Here is a 15426-nt window from a genome sequence, read left to right as displayed (position 1 = left end):
GTTAAAGACCAGAAGTGTACTAATGGCCACCATTAACCAGGATGCTCAGATACCATTGTGATGAACATAGTCCACATGCCTGGAGACAGATGAGATTGGCAGGCTGGGGATAGGGTTGCCCACCCTCCAGGATTGTCCTGGACTCTCCAGGAATTAAAGATTAAATCTTTAATTAAAGATTATGTCATGATGAAATCTCCAGGAATTCGTTCAACCAAAGTTGGCAACCCTAGCTGGGGAAAGGAAAACAAATGACTCAAGTAACTGAAAATAAATAAGCATTAAAACATTTTTATTAAATATTTTTATGACTCCCTAGTCTGCTACTCAGTTGTTTATTTTTTCAGTTTCATATATAGATAGGACTCTAAACAGAGAAACGAATGCTCAGAGAAAAATAAAATTTTATTTCCAAACACAAGTTTCACCCCCCCTTTCAAATAATTTAAAAAAAAACAAACAAAAAACCCACACTTTACATGCATACATTTACAGAGGTCAACAGAGAAATACAATAGCCAGCTTCAGTCAGCATTCTTTAATCTTTATATCCATAAATACTCCACCCCCAAACAAAACAAACATCCACTTAGTTATAAAGCAAACCCTTCCAATCTGATGTAGGATTGCAAATCTCAGCAGCATTAACTAACACATGCACAAAATGGTCTCTCAAGGCAGTAAATCCCACCGAGCCTACCTCTCAAGGAATCTTTATCAAGCAAGGTTGGGCAAATCTAGACAGTGGCCCAGTGAGCAAGTTTAATCAGACTGTACAGATGGACAGAAAGACTGCTTAGCTAGGCAGTAATTGTAACAGCAAATTATGCTTTGTTACAAGCCAGTTGTCTCTAACCATTCAGAATTTCCACATAAAGTTGATATACTTTTAAAGCTCAGAATAAATTTCAGAATTGCCAGCATTTACACAGAATTACACAGCAATCCAAATTATTGTATAATAAACAGTTACTGATAAGCAATCATGGGCTGAATTCACTTCTGACATAAATAGATGCAACTCCGTTTGGGCCTATGTGTTTATTTCATCCTGTCCAGTTAATACATTTTGCCAGCTGAGCTGAAGTTTAAAAGGAAGAAAGCAAACCAAGTTTTCAGCAAGAAAACCATGAAAATGGCTTCCCTTATCTCAGTCTTGTAATATTGTCATGAAACTTTAGCAATCCAGGCACCAAAAAAAAAAATCTTTTCACCCAACCTTTACACCAGTGATTGAAGATATTAGGAGAAAAACAAAAACTAATGATATTTCATATGCCCATTGTAAAAAAACAATAAACACATTACTTTCCATGCACAAGCATAAAATTTGCGAAGCTGTCGTGTCCAGAAAACAAGTGCCCCCCACAATTTGTCAGCCTACACGAATAGCCACGCTGACATATTTTAGTGGCATCCAGATACAAATAGCAAGAGAAAAACATTATGCTAAGTTTATTTTTCCAAAATAATGTGCTGAAAATTATTCCCAAGTTCAAGGACTAAAATCTCAAAAGAAATGTTACAGAAGAAGATAAAGAAAGACTTCCTGCCCCATAGGCTAGAGTGTTATGGTCACACTGTGCATCCCAATGAATCAATATTTAAGAATATTCCACACCCTAGCTCAAGATCTCATCTTAACAACCAGAACATAAGACTTTTCTGTTCCTACTGCATAAGCTATTCAGATAGCTTATACCAAAGTCCCAAATTGCTTTTCTAATATCCAGTAATTCTACCACAGTCTACTTATTCTACTAGTAATTTGACTGATCTAACTTAATTTAAGTTGAATAGACAGCAATTAGTATAATTTTAGCAGAGGACAAGATTTCATACAGTAAATCTCATTATGCCTTATAGAAATAAAATTAGAAAACCAGCAGGCTTTTTATATACCTCATTTGAATATGCATGCATGTGTACACACACACACACAAATACAATAATTTACAATACAAATAAAAAATGGCAAGTCTCCAAACCTTAATGCACTCAACTAAAGAGTCATTTCATTGGGTAGATATTTGATTCAAATTTCACTTATTCTAAATCAGTGTAACTTTTTGAAATCAATAGTCAAATGGCTCTTAGGCAGGAGCCAAATCAAGTACAAAATCTTTACAAATTAAACCAGAGACAGGCCTTTCATCTAACAATCACTAGGGCCTAGATATGAACTCATAATTGAAAATCTGAAACAGTAAGGCTGCCAAATAAACCAAATCCATCTCACATTCTCATAACTCATCTGTATTTATCATCTCTGTACATTATATAGCTTGATCAATGACTTGCTCCCTCCCCTCCCTTTCACTGCATGTAACTTGTAGCTTCTAAAACACTAAGACCAACATCCAGTTCCTCTTCAAATGGTAGGAGGCAGAAAAAATAAACTTGCCAGTTGTTTAAAAAAAAAAAAAAGAAAGCTAAGACATATTTAATCAGGCCTCATTCTATGTCAAACATAAGACTTGGCAAATGAATTTAACTGCATCAGAGACTCTTCAATTCATCTCTATCCAAAAAGGTTAATACATTCTTCCCTCTCTTTCTTATGACTCCCACAAAAGGCACAATGGAAACACGTAAACGTTACTGGTTTTTTGAGGAGTCTTTGGTCTTTAAGACACAATCAGCCCACAACATTCACAATAAAAGGACAAAGCAACAGTCCTAACTTTGATTAGACTTCAGTGATTTTATTTTAAAAACAAAACGTAGACTGGGACTCTCACAGAAACCCCTCCATCATGGAGAATTCCCCATTAAGGAAGGATCCAAGGGGGTACCTGTGACCACAGGATTTCTGTGCCAGGGAGAGAGTGGAGAACACACAGGCTCCATAAGTAGGGTGGAGTCACAAAGCCCTTGTGCCAGCATCCTTGGAATCCTCCATATTTGAAAATGAGCCTTATGGATCACTCTGCCAGGAGAATGTGGACCAAAACCCAGCACCCTGAGACTCCAGGGGGGAAATCCTGGCCCCACTGAAGTCAATGAAAAATTCCCACTGACTTCAATGGGGCCAGGATTTCACCCAATAAAACGATCTCTAAGACATCCTCCCTCTATGTCTCTCCTCTGGGAGGTGGCAATCAGATTTTCATGAGAAGCACTTTGGAAGTACGTTGGCTGCTAAACTCTCTTGAAAATCAGGCCCCAAGTCAAGTTACGCCTCCTGTTTTTAATTTCTGGATACTGGAAAGATGGCTTTCAGAAAGTACGGAAGAAGTGAGGCACCTCAAGGGACCTTGTCAATGTGAAGTCTAGTCAATTCCGGAGAGTTAAAGGTACTTTCATGAAGTACATCTGCTTCAGAGTCTTCCTGTCAATTTTTGTGGCTTTACAACCACATTTCATTAAAGGAAAAAAAAAGCCCATCTTCCACCATTGCTATGTGAAAGGCCCATACAAATGGGGAATACTGACTGATGGCAGAGGGAAAACAGTGAAACTGACAGAGTCCTGGCAAAGATACACAGCAGACAATTGGGAAAAAAAATAGAGAAAAAAGTTTTTGTATTTGTCCTACAGGTATAGTTATCTCTGGGATTTGTAGCAACAGTAGGTTTAAAAAAAAAAAAAATCAGACAGAAGTCAGATTTCTAAAGTTACAGATGTCCCGTTAAGCCCAGAAAGAATTGATGTCTAGATTTCAGTTGACAAACTATATGGGGGACCTTTTGACTTTTTAGTACTCCAAAATATAGATTGTGACAATGTAAACATACATCTACAATACTTCCAGATACATAGGTATGTGCTCCTGTTTCAGAAGAGGTGATTTCCCATATGGGTTGACTAGAGCAGGATACAAACAGGTTAAGGTAACCCTCTGTAATCCCACAATTACAAAGGGGAGAGGGAGAGGGAACACTGCTTTTTGATGGATGGCAATACTTCTAATTTTGCTCATTCTCCCAAATACATGGAAACAGAAGGATCATTTCTGAATACTGAATTTATGGTACTGTACCTGAGGTTTTTAATCACACTGTCCTCTCAGATCCATTATCCCCCTCATATATCCTTCCCCCCTCCCCTTTTCTTTCTCACATTATAGGTCTTCTGTTCCTTCCATTCCCCTTCATTTTCCTTTGTTCCTCAATGTTGCCTCCTTTTTGGCCCCTCGGGTCCTCTTAAAAAGTTTCCTAAGCTTTCAGAATCACTTACTGGAGAAGCTTTTGCTGCCTTAGTCTCTTGATCCCCCCCAGCATCTGCTGAACTGTTTTGCTTGCCTGTGATTGACAGGAGGCAAGGCTCTCTTCATCTCCACAGAACAACTACAGGAAGTTAATTTAAAGCAAGTTAAAATGAACAGTGACCAATTTGAGAAGTTTGCGGGAAGCAGGAGCCAAACAGATCCACTTCTGCGCAGTTTCAGTGGATCAGAAAAGCAAAGTCTGTACAGAATGTTATAAAAGTAGTTAGACTTAAGCTACCAACTCAAACCCAGTAAACAAAAAGCAAAACAAAATGTTAGATTACACTCCACCCCTACCAAAGTGACAAGAAAGGCTACTAAGTGCGCAGCACCACCAGACGAGAGTTTTTCAACCGTGCTTTTAATCCCCACTGATAATCAAATATCCTTCAAGCTCCTTCCTCATGTAATTAAAAGTATTTCCACAGGTGACTGGTAATTAATCAGGAGGCTGTCTTTTCTTTTACTAACCCCTTTCTCTCACATGCACTCATTTACGTAATTTTTATACCAACATTAAATCCATAAGTTTCCCCTTTAAATACCATTTCTCTCTCTGAGTAGGTCTTCTATGTAAATTAGAATCTTGGAAACAAAGTTTTAAAGAAAATGAATTAGATATCAAAATGAGATCTTAAAGGAGCAATATGAAAAAGTAAAATCTGATTTTCCTTAAGGGACAGTAGTGTCAATTATTCATTTTCTCTTTCATTTTACTCCTAAAAGGATCAAATCAAGTAACATACTTTTTTTTCCCCTCCAACGAGTTTCATTCACTTTTCTCAGTTCCATGCTTCCAACTGTCACACAGTGAGATATATTATTTGCTGCTTCTAAACTGCACTTGATAACGTTTCTAATTAAAATCAGTAGTTGTGGGTCACCTGCTGACAGCTACCATAGTAGACAACAATAGGCAGTTCTCTCTTTCACCCAAGGTTCTCAAAATCTTTATGAATGAATCCTCAGCACTTTGGAAACTCAAACAGTGTTATGCTGATGGGAAAATGGAGGCATAGGGAGGTGATGTGACTTGTTGAAGGCCACACAGCAAGTCTATTTCATAGATGGGAGTAGAACCCAGAAGTCTTGATTCCCTCCTATACACTGCTGAAAAAGCAAGGATTTGTAACTTGGGATTCTGCGATCACAAAATTCCTGATAAGAAAACCAGTCTCCCTTGTGCTTTACATCTGACCTTGGCCCTACATGGTGGTATGTTATAAATGGCATCACATAGCATTCTAGCGGCTGCCAGCATGTGCCTAACTTGAAATACCTTTTTAAGGAGGGCTAAATTTTCAGAAAGTGGTGAAGACCTGAACTCTGAAAAGTCAACCTTCTTTAATGCCTAAAGTTGGGCAACAAAAATTGAGACATCCAAATCACAAGTCAGTAACTTTTGAAAAACTGAGGCCTTTGCCAGCATGGCTTCAGATCTGCTAAGGCAACAGCTTATAAAATTAAATTTGAGATAAATATAATATTTGCTTCAGAAAACAGTGGTGTATTCAGCAACTCTAGAGATATTTTTAAAGGATTTCAATTCTTTCTACAGGCAACAGCATAGCCAGCCTCTTTTTAATCAAAAGGGAAGATTAGCTAGCATGGAAATGCTATCAGCTACCAAGTTTGAATACCACATTTGGGTCCCCAGAGCTCTCAAATTAACAGTGAGAGACAGTATGAAAGGGATACAACTAGCAGCCTCTACTGGCTGATCAGCAGTGGCATCAATTAAGCTCCAGTCAGATCTCATCACAGAAATATAGTCATTGTGAGGTTATGCCTACGTGGAGGGAAGACAAGATTGTACAAAGGCATTACCTAGAACAACTCCCCTTTCTCCAAAATTTCAGTCCTTCATTTTGCCTTAATTTCCCCACCATGTAGAATAACCCCCATGCTTACAGGATTGTATGGCAACACCTAATGCCATAAGGCAGTACTGTAGAACTGGCGATCCAAAATTGGATACCAACATTAAAATAATCCCCACTGTTTTAAAATGAAGTGATATTCACACTAGCAAAAGAAAAATAAAAAAAAACTTTAAGAACTTTAAACAGCCAGTGAAGTGAATCTTTTGAAACATCTACCAATTCGATTCTAGAATCACTAAAATTAAAGATTACATGACATTTGCTGCTGCTCAACTTGTACAATCAAATGGAGCTGCCTCTTTGCAATGGCAGTATTCAAATCCCATAAAAACTCAAGTAGCATGCCTTTCAAAAGTATCTCCATAGGGACAAACTGCAAAACCTGCTGGGGAGAGTCTGAGTTGAGCAAAGAGCTCATTAGTTTATTCAGATCCTGCAAGTACTCAACAACTGGATTTGGAAGACCCTGATAGCCAATACACAACAGAACAGCAGTGGTCCCTAAAGGTTCAGAGGCTATGGGGCAAGCAAATGTGATGTAGCTGAAACAGCCATGCAGTACAAAAATCAGGCCAGCTGTGAAGCGTGTAAAACAAGAAAGAACAGGCAGAATCAAAGCATCTCCCAGTTGAAGTTGACTAACCGCACGCAGAATGCAGTCCAAAAGATGCTGCTGATATTTTGGCTCTCCATCATGAAGCAAAGAACAGCTGAAAGTCAAGAGCGTGGCTGACTCCAGGAGCCTAACTTCCACGTTGGACTGAGTTTTGATGTCACAAAGAGACGGAAAGCCCACAACGAGACACTTGATTTGGTCACTGTGTCCTTCATTTGGTACTTTCTGATGGTACTTGGTAAGGCTAGACAACTCAGATAGTATCAGTGCCTCAGTAAGAACACTGCAAGAATGACATGGGTGCTGTGTTTGTCTGGAAAAGGAAATAGTTTTTAGTCTGCCTACTAATGATTCTTTGATGGCTTCATTGAGATTCTTCAAGACATCACCATCACAGAATGGAGAGCATTTTACTCTTGGCAGCCTCTTTCCCTCCAGGATGTACCATAAATTACATTCAAGATTACAGGATGACCCTTCCAAAATGCAGCTTTTCCCAGCATTACTTAAAGTGTGCTCTTCAGCCCAATGATTAAGATAGCCTTTGGCCACCTTATCTTCCCATGTCAGGGATTCCAGCATCTTTCTTTCATTGTATGTACTAAAATATCTGTTCCTCTGTCCAAACCATTTTGCGTTCATGCTGCAGCCTACATGAGATTTCTTCACTAGCCAGTTATTTCTTGTAATGTGTTTCAGGTGGAACTTTTGCATGAAAAATTCCACTGCACAGTCCCTTAAATTGTTCAGCTTTTCTTGTTCTGTTTCCCCAATGCACTCAAAGAGTCGGATGTTCTCAGATATAGTCTCTATTTGGTACTTGTGAAAGAATGCACAGCACTCTTCATGTACTTTAAGAAAAGATTCTGGAATCACATGTTGTGGAAAGAGTGCCTTGTTAACAATTTCTGTTCCAAAGTTCTGCATCATCTTGGACAGCACAGGATGGATGGCCTCTCTGCCCATGTAATGAAGGCAAACTACATAGACTTCAGAGTTCCCAGCTTTGCTAGTGGCAGGTTTAAAGACATGGACCTCCTCGAAAGAACAATTTAGCAGAAAAAGCAGATTGGCAGAACAATGTTCAAACAAAGTGAACATCTTCAAAACAAAGGAGCCACCATTGCCAAGGGTCATTAAAGCAGTGACTGCTTCACAGTAATGTAGCGGTGAGACAAGCGCTTCTTGTTCACCTGGGTTTCCTTGGCAATCAAAACTCCCATCAGCAGTTACCAAGTGAACAGTGGTCATATTACTTATGAAGTGCTGAAGTCCAGTCAGATGTTTCAAGGTCATCACATCCCCAGTATTATCCGGTCCAAAATACCACCATGGCAAGGTATTTGCAATAAGTCGGTCATCCATAATCATCACAAGGGTGTCATTTGCTTCATGATATGGGTTTAGGGTATTGGCTACCCAGTTCCAATCGCAGGGAATGTGATGGGATTTTAAGTAATGATTGAGACTGGCTATAAAAGCACCAGGTGCTTCACAGAGGTGGACAGAATAGAGTTCTCCATTCTGAACAGCTTCTTTCGGGAGAAGGGGAAAACTGCACAAAATCTCATGGAATTTGCACCAAGCCTGGGTACACAGCTCAGCATTCACAGATTTCTTCACATGAGGAATGATTATCCCTGCTTTGTTGGTGAAGGAAGTGTGCTGATGCCATGCATCCAATTTCTTATCACTTAGTTGATTTTTTACTTCATTCATGGAGTCCTTCAGAGCAAGGAGTGTATTGAATTCTTTGTGATTGCAGGTAAACACATCACTGGAATCTGGCAGCTGCCATTCACTATTCGATGGTTTTGTATATGAGAACTTCTTCTCAAAGAGCTCCTCAATTTCAGCAAGAATCACAGGGCTGAATTTTTCAAGATTTGTGGTCTGCTCACCATAAGGCTTCGTATATTTGTTCATTCTTGGACTAACCCACAATCTGGAGAGGGGAAACAAAGAAAAGATAAGGGGGTTACATGAACCGAACCAATGACACCTTCCCAACCATAAGAAAACACTGAATAAGTTAAAAAAACTAAACAGATAATACATTTGTAAAGTTTAAGAAAAAGTTAGCTATTTCAACTTGTTTGGTTTTAGAGTGTGTGTTCCAGAATGAGAAGGGAAAAATACTTTACTGAGATATTTTAAGAGTGAAATAAAGAGTTACTCAAGTAGTAATGGAATGATTTAGTTGGGGATTGGTCCTGCTTTGAGCAGGGGGTTGGACTAGATGACCTCCTGAGGTCCCTTCCAACCATGATATTCTATGATTCTAGTTCTGCTTTGGAGTAAGACCTCCATTTTGACCCAATACATTTAGACGGAAAATATATATGCCTTAAATTCCCCAAGTGCCAATTAACTAGTAAAAGTTATCCAATTAATATAGAAAGGTAACATTTTGGAGAGATATGGGAGAATTGGTGTGGGGAATGGGGGGAAAAAAGAGCAGAGGCAAGGCTGGAACAATAGCGGGAAGGAACCAAGCTGCTACTGCATGCACCACAGAACTTTAAGAGACAGTTCTGACTCTGCAGGGCAACAGTTGGGTTCTCAGTTCAAAGCCAACATTTTAACTCAAGAAGCATTATTTAAGCAAAATGACCAGCAGTTTGGGAGCCAAGAGATCCGCTCTAGTTCTGCATATCATTTCACCCACCACAAAAAAATGCAACAGTTTAGCTCCACAGAACAGATTTAGGAAAAGCAGTGAAAAATACTATATTGCAATTGAAAGGAATACAGAGAGGCAAATTGTAACTATCCAAAACAAGAATTTTGGCCAACACATCTGGCTAACACAAAAGATGGAAGCTAGAGACTTCACCCTCATGACATAAAAGCAAGCTTGTTGTTTAATTTCTTAACGAACTCACTTGTTATCCAGACTTCAGACTTTGATTTCACAAATTGAGAGAGAGTGTCCTCTTTTACCACCACCCACACTCATACCAATCCCACACTTTGAAAGTGATAGTCAGTTCTAGTGGCCCCCATCCCAAAAAATATGTATTTCGAATTGGAAGTAGTACAGAGAAGAGCAACAAAAATTATAAAGTGGTACGGAACAGCTTCCATATGAGAAGAGATTAAAAAGACAGGTACTGTTCATCTTATAAAAGAGACAACTAAGAGGGGATAAGATAGAGGTCTACAAAATCAAGAACGGTGTGGAGAAAGTGAATAGGGAAGTGTTATTTACCCCTTCACACTACACAAGAATTAGGGGTCACCCAATGAAATTAATAGGGAGTTGCTTTAAAACAAAAACAGAAATACTTCTTCCTAGGAAAGACGTAGCATGATTTTGCAGTTAAGGCACTGGGTTTACTGGAAATCAAGCAAAAAAGGTTCAGTGTGGACTTGTTTTACAGTCCACCACAGACCTCCTGTGATGGTAGCAGGAGGAGTAATTTCCAGCTCAGGAAGACATATTGGCATTAGCTTTGATCAAGTGAGCACACTAAAAGTCACAGCACAGCCACAGCTGCACAGGCACCAGGACAGGCTAGTCACTCCTCTACAATCCTGTCTGAAACCCTAGGGACGTACTCCAGCTCCAGTGCAGGCATATCCAAAGAGGGGATGTCTACACTAGAGCTGAGAGAGAGCCTCACAGTCCAGGTAGAAAGACTGGGCCTAGCAAGTATGCTAAAAATAGCAATGTGGACATGGACAGGCTTGAAAGCAGCTGACCCCCTGGGTCCACCCTTGGGTTGCTTCTGAAGCCACAACATCCACACTTGCATAATGACAGGTTTCAGAGGAACAGCCGTCTTAGTCTGTATTCACAAAAAGAAAAGGAGGACTTGTGGCACCTTAGAGACTAACCCATTTATTTGAGCATGAGCTTTCGTGAGCTACATCCGACGAAGTGAGCTGTAGCTCACGAACGCTTATGCGCAAATAAACTGGTTAGTCTGTAAGGTGCCACGAGTCCTCCTTCTCTTTGAGCATCCACACTGCTATTTCTCCTGTGCTAGCTCAAGCCCGGCTAGCACAAGTGCGTCTAACCAGGCTGGGAGTTTTGCTCCCAGGTGCAAGGCAGACATCTCCTCCCTGCCTTGGCTTCGCCATCTGTAAAACGGGGAGAGCACTCGCCTACCTCATGGGAGCGCTCAGAGACTTGGCTACCACAGCGACCGGGGCCCAACGGATCCGGGCAGCATGAAAGAGAACACAGCTAGCTTCGCCCCGTGACCCCACGATCAAACAAACCACTCCTAGCGGGGCAGCGATGGCTCAGGCCGGTACGGACCATGTTTAAGCACACGAATGACCCAGCGTTGGTTTTAAACACAGACCAAACAGGGTCGCTGCACACGCCGGGAAGGCAGGTACAGCGCGGGGAGGAAGGCGGGAGGGGCGGACAGCGCCTCCTCAGCCCCCGCGTCCGTCGCGGCAGGTGAGCGGCTGGGGGGGGGCGGGGGGGGCGACGGCGCAGACGGTTTCCGGAAACGGCCCGTAAGAGTCTCAAATCTCTGAGCGGCGGCAGCTCAGCGGGGCCCCGGCTCGTGGCGGCGGAGTCGGGCTCAGGGCTGCCCGCGGGCGCTCCTGCGCGGCCCACGCCCGGGCGCCCGAGCCCCGCCCGGGGGCAGCCCAAAGGGGCGACTCCGGCCCGCGCTGCCGGGGGCTCCGCTCGCTCGGCGCGGGGCAGAGGCCCGAGGAGCCGCGCTGGGCCCGGCGAGGCCCCGCTCCGCCCCGCCCGCCCGCCGCCCTCCTTACCCGGGCCGGCGGCTGCGGCCTTCGGAGAGACGCGAGCCCCGCGCCAGGCCGCGAGGCGGGGCCGCCGGGAAGGGGGGGCGGGGGGGTGTCCCGCAGGGGCGGGGCCTGGAGGCTCCGGGGACGTTCGCCTCGGCCGCCGCCGCGTGACTCGGCCCCGCCCCCCCGCGCCGTGGCGCGGCCCCGCCCCCCAGGCCCGCTCCCGGCTTCCCGCCCCGGCCCCACAGCCCGGGCCACAGACCCCGGCCCTGTACTCCAAGGGCGGCCCTGCCCCCTCACCTCAGCCCGCGGCCCTCCCGCCTCAGCCCCACACTCCAGAGCCCCCTGCCTGGCCCCCGGCTCGAGGGCGTGCCATCCCACAGCCCCTCTCCTCCCACGCCAGTGCTGTCTGCCTGCCCAGCCAGGCCTTTGAGCCTCTCCCCCCACACCCCCGTGCCTCTGAGCAACCCGCCAAGGCGGCATCCCTTTGCCACTCACCCCCCTTGCCTCACCCCCTGCTCGTCCAGGCGTGTCGCAGCCCCTCGCTACCCCCATTCCAGTCTGCTGCCATGGCCACCCAGGTTGTGTGCTCTTCCCTGCCCCTGCCAAAAGGCACCTGCTCCGGCCGCCCACTCACCGCCCACCAGGGTACATCGGTGTGGCTGAATGCGTTGGGGGCCAGACCCCCCACGCTGCTCCATCTCTCCCCGTTTGGGTGGAACTCCCCCTGATCTTTCAGCAGAACTTTCATTATTTGTCTCCGTAGAAAGCTCTCCTAGTCCAGTGCATTTCCTTGGCATTACATAGCAGGGTCCTAGTTCCTCCCCAAATGTCCCACTGGAAGTTAGGTGTCAGCAGGTCTGTCACACACGCCTGTGGTAAACACATACTTGCTGTTTATGCAATTAGCTTTGGTGCCAATAGCACCTCTCACCTTCACACTAATTATTCAGATCAAGTCAGAAATGGTAAAAACAGGCAAATTTTTCATTAATTACTCAGTGGGACATGAATTTGGTCGACTCAATCCAGTTCCCGTTGGAAAGGAAAGCATATCAGAAAATCCCCCACAACAGTTGGCACCATAAAGTAACAGGGGCCATAGAATGAGCAGGCCACAAAGCAGAAGCGATTCCTCCAGATGAGGGCCTAGGCACATTGGTGGAGTGCTAAAGGGAAAGTTTGCACTGATTGCTCGGAGTTTGGCACCTAATTCTAGGCTGCAAGGAAGTGCCTATCTCTGCTAGCAGTTCATGAACTGGGGGAAGATAGAAGGGGAGTACTTGTGGCACCTTAGAGACTAACAAATTTATTTGAGCATAAGCTTTCATGGGCTAAAGCTCACTTCATCAGATAGGCACTCCTCTGCCTAAATCAAAGACAGAATCATAGAAGATTAGGGTTGTAAGAGATCTCAGGAGGCCATCTAATCCAACCCCCTGCTCAGAGCAGGAGCAACCCCAACTAAATCATCCCAGCCAGGGCCTGATAGAATCATAGAATCATAGAATATAAGGGTTGGAAGGGACCCCAGAAGGTCATCTAGTCCAACCCCCTGCTCGAAGCAGGACCAAATCCCAGTTAAATCATCCCAGCCAGGGCTTTGTCAAGCCTGACCTTAAAAACCTCTAAGGAAGGAGATTCTACCACCTCCCTAGGTAACGCATTCCAGTGTTTCACCACCCTCTTAGTGAAAAAGTTTTTCCTAATATCCAACCTAAACCTCCACCACTGCAACTTGAGACCATTACTCCTCGTTCTGTCATCTGCTACCATTGAGAACAGTCTAGAGCCATCCTCTTTGGAACCCCCTTTCAGGTAGTTGAAAGCAGCTATCAAATCCCCCCTCATTCTTCTCTTCTGCAGGCTAAACAATCCCAGCTCCCTCAGCCTCTCCTCATAACTCATGTGTTCCAGACCCCTAATCATTTCCTAATCCTTCTGTATCCTATCCCTCCCCTCCAGCGTATCTACCACTCCTCCCAGTTTAGTATCATCCGCAAATTTGCTGAGAGTGCAATCCACACCATCCTCCAGATCATTTATGAAGATATTGAACAAAACCGGTTCAGTTTTTGGTGCCAATAGCACCTCTCACCTTCACACTAATTATTCAGATCAAGTCAGAAATGGTAAAAACAGGCAAATTTTTCATTAATTACTCAGTGGGACATGAATTTGGTCGACTCAATCCAGTTCCCGTTGGAAAGGAAAGCAAAAACTGGAGGCTGATCCAGTAGGTGAGCTTAGAGGATGCCTAACTCCATACAAAAGAACTGGGGGGAGATGGGAGAGAAGAAAGCAGAACAGGAGGAGGTGGTGACTTAGGGCTTGTCTACACTGCCAAGTTGTCGACAAAACTTTTGTCTTTCACAGGTGCTTAAAAAAGCCTCCCCGCGAAAGACAAAAGTTTTGCCGCAGCAAGTGGCAGTGTGAATGTGGCTTTGTGGGTAGGAGGGCTCTCTTGCCGACAAAGCAAACACTGCTCACGGGGCTGGAAGTATTTTGTCGGCAAAAGTGTCGACAAAGTACCAACAAAGAGGGGTTTTGGGGGTGGAGGCTGATAATTCACAACCCCCCATGAAAAAAACCTTGTCACTCCCTGAGGGGCACAACCTAGTTTGAGAACCCCTGTTATAAAGGGAGTCGTCTTCTCCTCTGCACTCTGGCTGTTTTGTATGGAGCTAGGCAGCTTCTGAGCATGTCTACTGGAATGGGTCCCTCACATGATTTAGGCCAAGGAGTGCTTATCTTTCCTTTGGTCCATTGCTCGCTCTGGAGCTTAGGTGGGAACATAGGTGCCTAAGCACCCAGAGTGAGGTTGCCACTCACATCCGCAGAGGGAGGAACACGGATGCCTAGGGAATTTTTACTGCAAAAAAGCTTGGGTGCTGAGGGTGTTTAGGTGCCTATGGGGTCGCCAGCAACCGAATGGGAGTTGTGGGGGTTGCAGTGGCACCTAAAAACGGGACATAGGCACTTCAGTGCTTGTGGATCCCATCCATAATATTTAAGGCCCAGAGTCTCAAAGGGGTTTAGGCTTCTAACTTCCATTGATTTCAACAGAAATTAGGAGCCTAAGTACCTCTGAGAATCTGGGCCTGCGTGTTTTGGAGAGCAAAGAGCCGAGCTGTGGAACAGACAGTCTGTGGCATCATATTCTTGGAAACCTGCAGGGACTTCCCAGCTAAACAATCATTTGCTTTGCCTTATCAAATCCAGAAGTGGGGATGGTTGGAGTAGATTGCTAGACAGCAGAACAACTGCCATGGTGGGCAGAGAGAGAACTAGAGGGTCTGAGCTTCTGCCAAGCCCTCTAGAGCCACAGGGATTTCTCTGGAGAGCTCAGCATTAAACTATGTTAGGCAAACAAGGTCTTTGCCAGCTCCACGAGGACCCAACAGCCACCTGTCCTGTATAATTTGGCAGAAACTCCTTGGTTTTAAAGTAATGGATTTTTCTACCTGGCTTTAGCCCTCCCCTGGGTTTCACTATGGGAGGGCATTATTGGTGCCTAAGACAGAATCAATGTGAACCAAATGCTGTAGCAGAGCACCAAAAACCCCAGATCAGATGCAGCCAGAGAAGAGTTTTGCTAGGAGCAAAACAGTGAGCAAGCCTGACATTTCCATATTGATTAAGGATAGCTGATTTAATCATTTAAAAACAAATCTTCCCTCAAGTTCCAAAAATAAAGGTCAGCAGGGTGGGTTCTGGGAGCTTGAAGTCTTACTGTAATCGTTTGCCTTGCACATTATAACTGTGAACAAAAAGGACCTCTTTTGGGGCCATTCACCGACAGCCAAATGGAACAGCTTCATTTTACATGGAATTTGATAAAATATGGGACAAGAAACTCTGCTGTCCGGAAAGAACATCAACATGCTCTTACTCCCTAAATCCCTGGACAGAAGAAGGTAGAAACAGTTCATTTCCAAGCCACAATAGACACATTTTTCCCAGACAAGCAGATTTATCCCTGTGATAGAGTTAGTAACGAAAAGATA

General features: G+C 44.1%; 1 protein-coding gene across 2 annotated transcripts; it reads right to left on the bottom strand.

Moving 5' to 3' along the window:
* Nucleotides 1–387: 387 nt before the first annotated feature.
* CMTR2 (cap methyltransferase 2) lies at nucleotides 388–11521 on the bottom strand. Of its 2 annotated transcripts, none has more exons than XM_048816833.2 (2): nucleotides 11444–11521; nucleotides 388–8654 (listed from the first exon to the last, which is right to left on the bottom strand). In XM_048816833.2, the coding sequence occupies exon 2, from the start codon at nucleotides 8633–8635 to the stop codon at nucleotides 6335–6337; it is 2301 nt and encodes a 766-aa protein (XP_048672790.2). In that variant the 5' UTR covers nucleotides 8636–8654; nucleotides 11444–11521; the 3' UTR covers nucleotides 388–6334. The 2 variants fall into 2 exon arrangements, with proteins under 2 accessions (XP_048672790.2, XP_048672789.2); XM_048816832.2 differs by lacking the exon at nucleotides 11444–11521 and adding an exon at nucleotides 10824–11081.
* Nucleotides 11522–15426: the final 3905 nt, after the last annotated feature.

Source organism: Caretta caretta, chromosome 12, assembly GCF_965140235.1.
Source record: "Caretta caretta isolate rCarCar2 chromosome 12, rCarCar1.hap1, whole genome shotgun sequence".
Classification (NCBI taxonomy): Eukaryota; Metazoa; Chordata; order Testudines; family Cheloniidae; genus Caretta; species Caretta caretta.
This window is presented reverse-complemented; position numbering and strand designations above follow the sequence as displayed.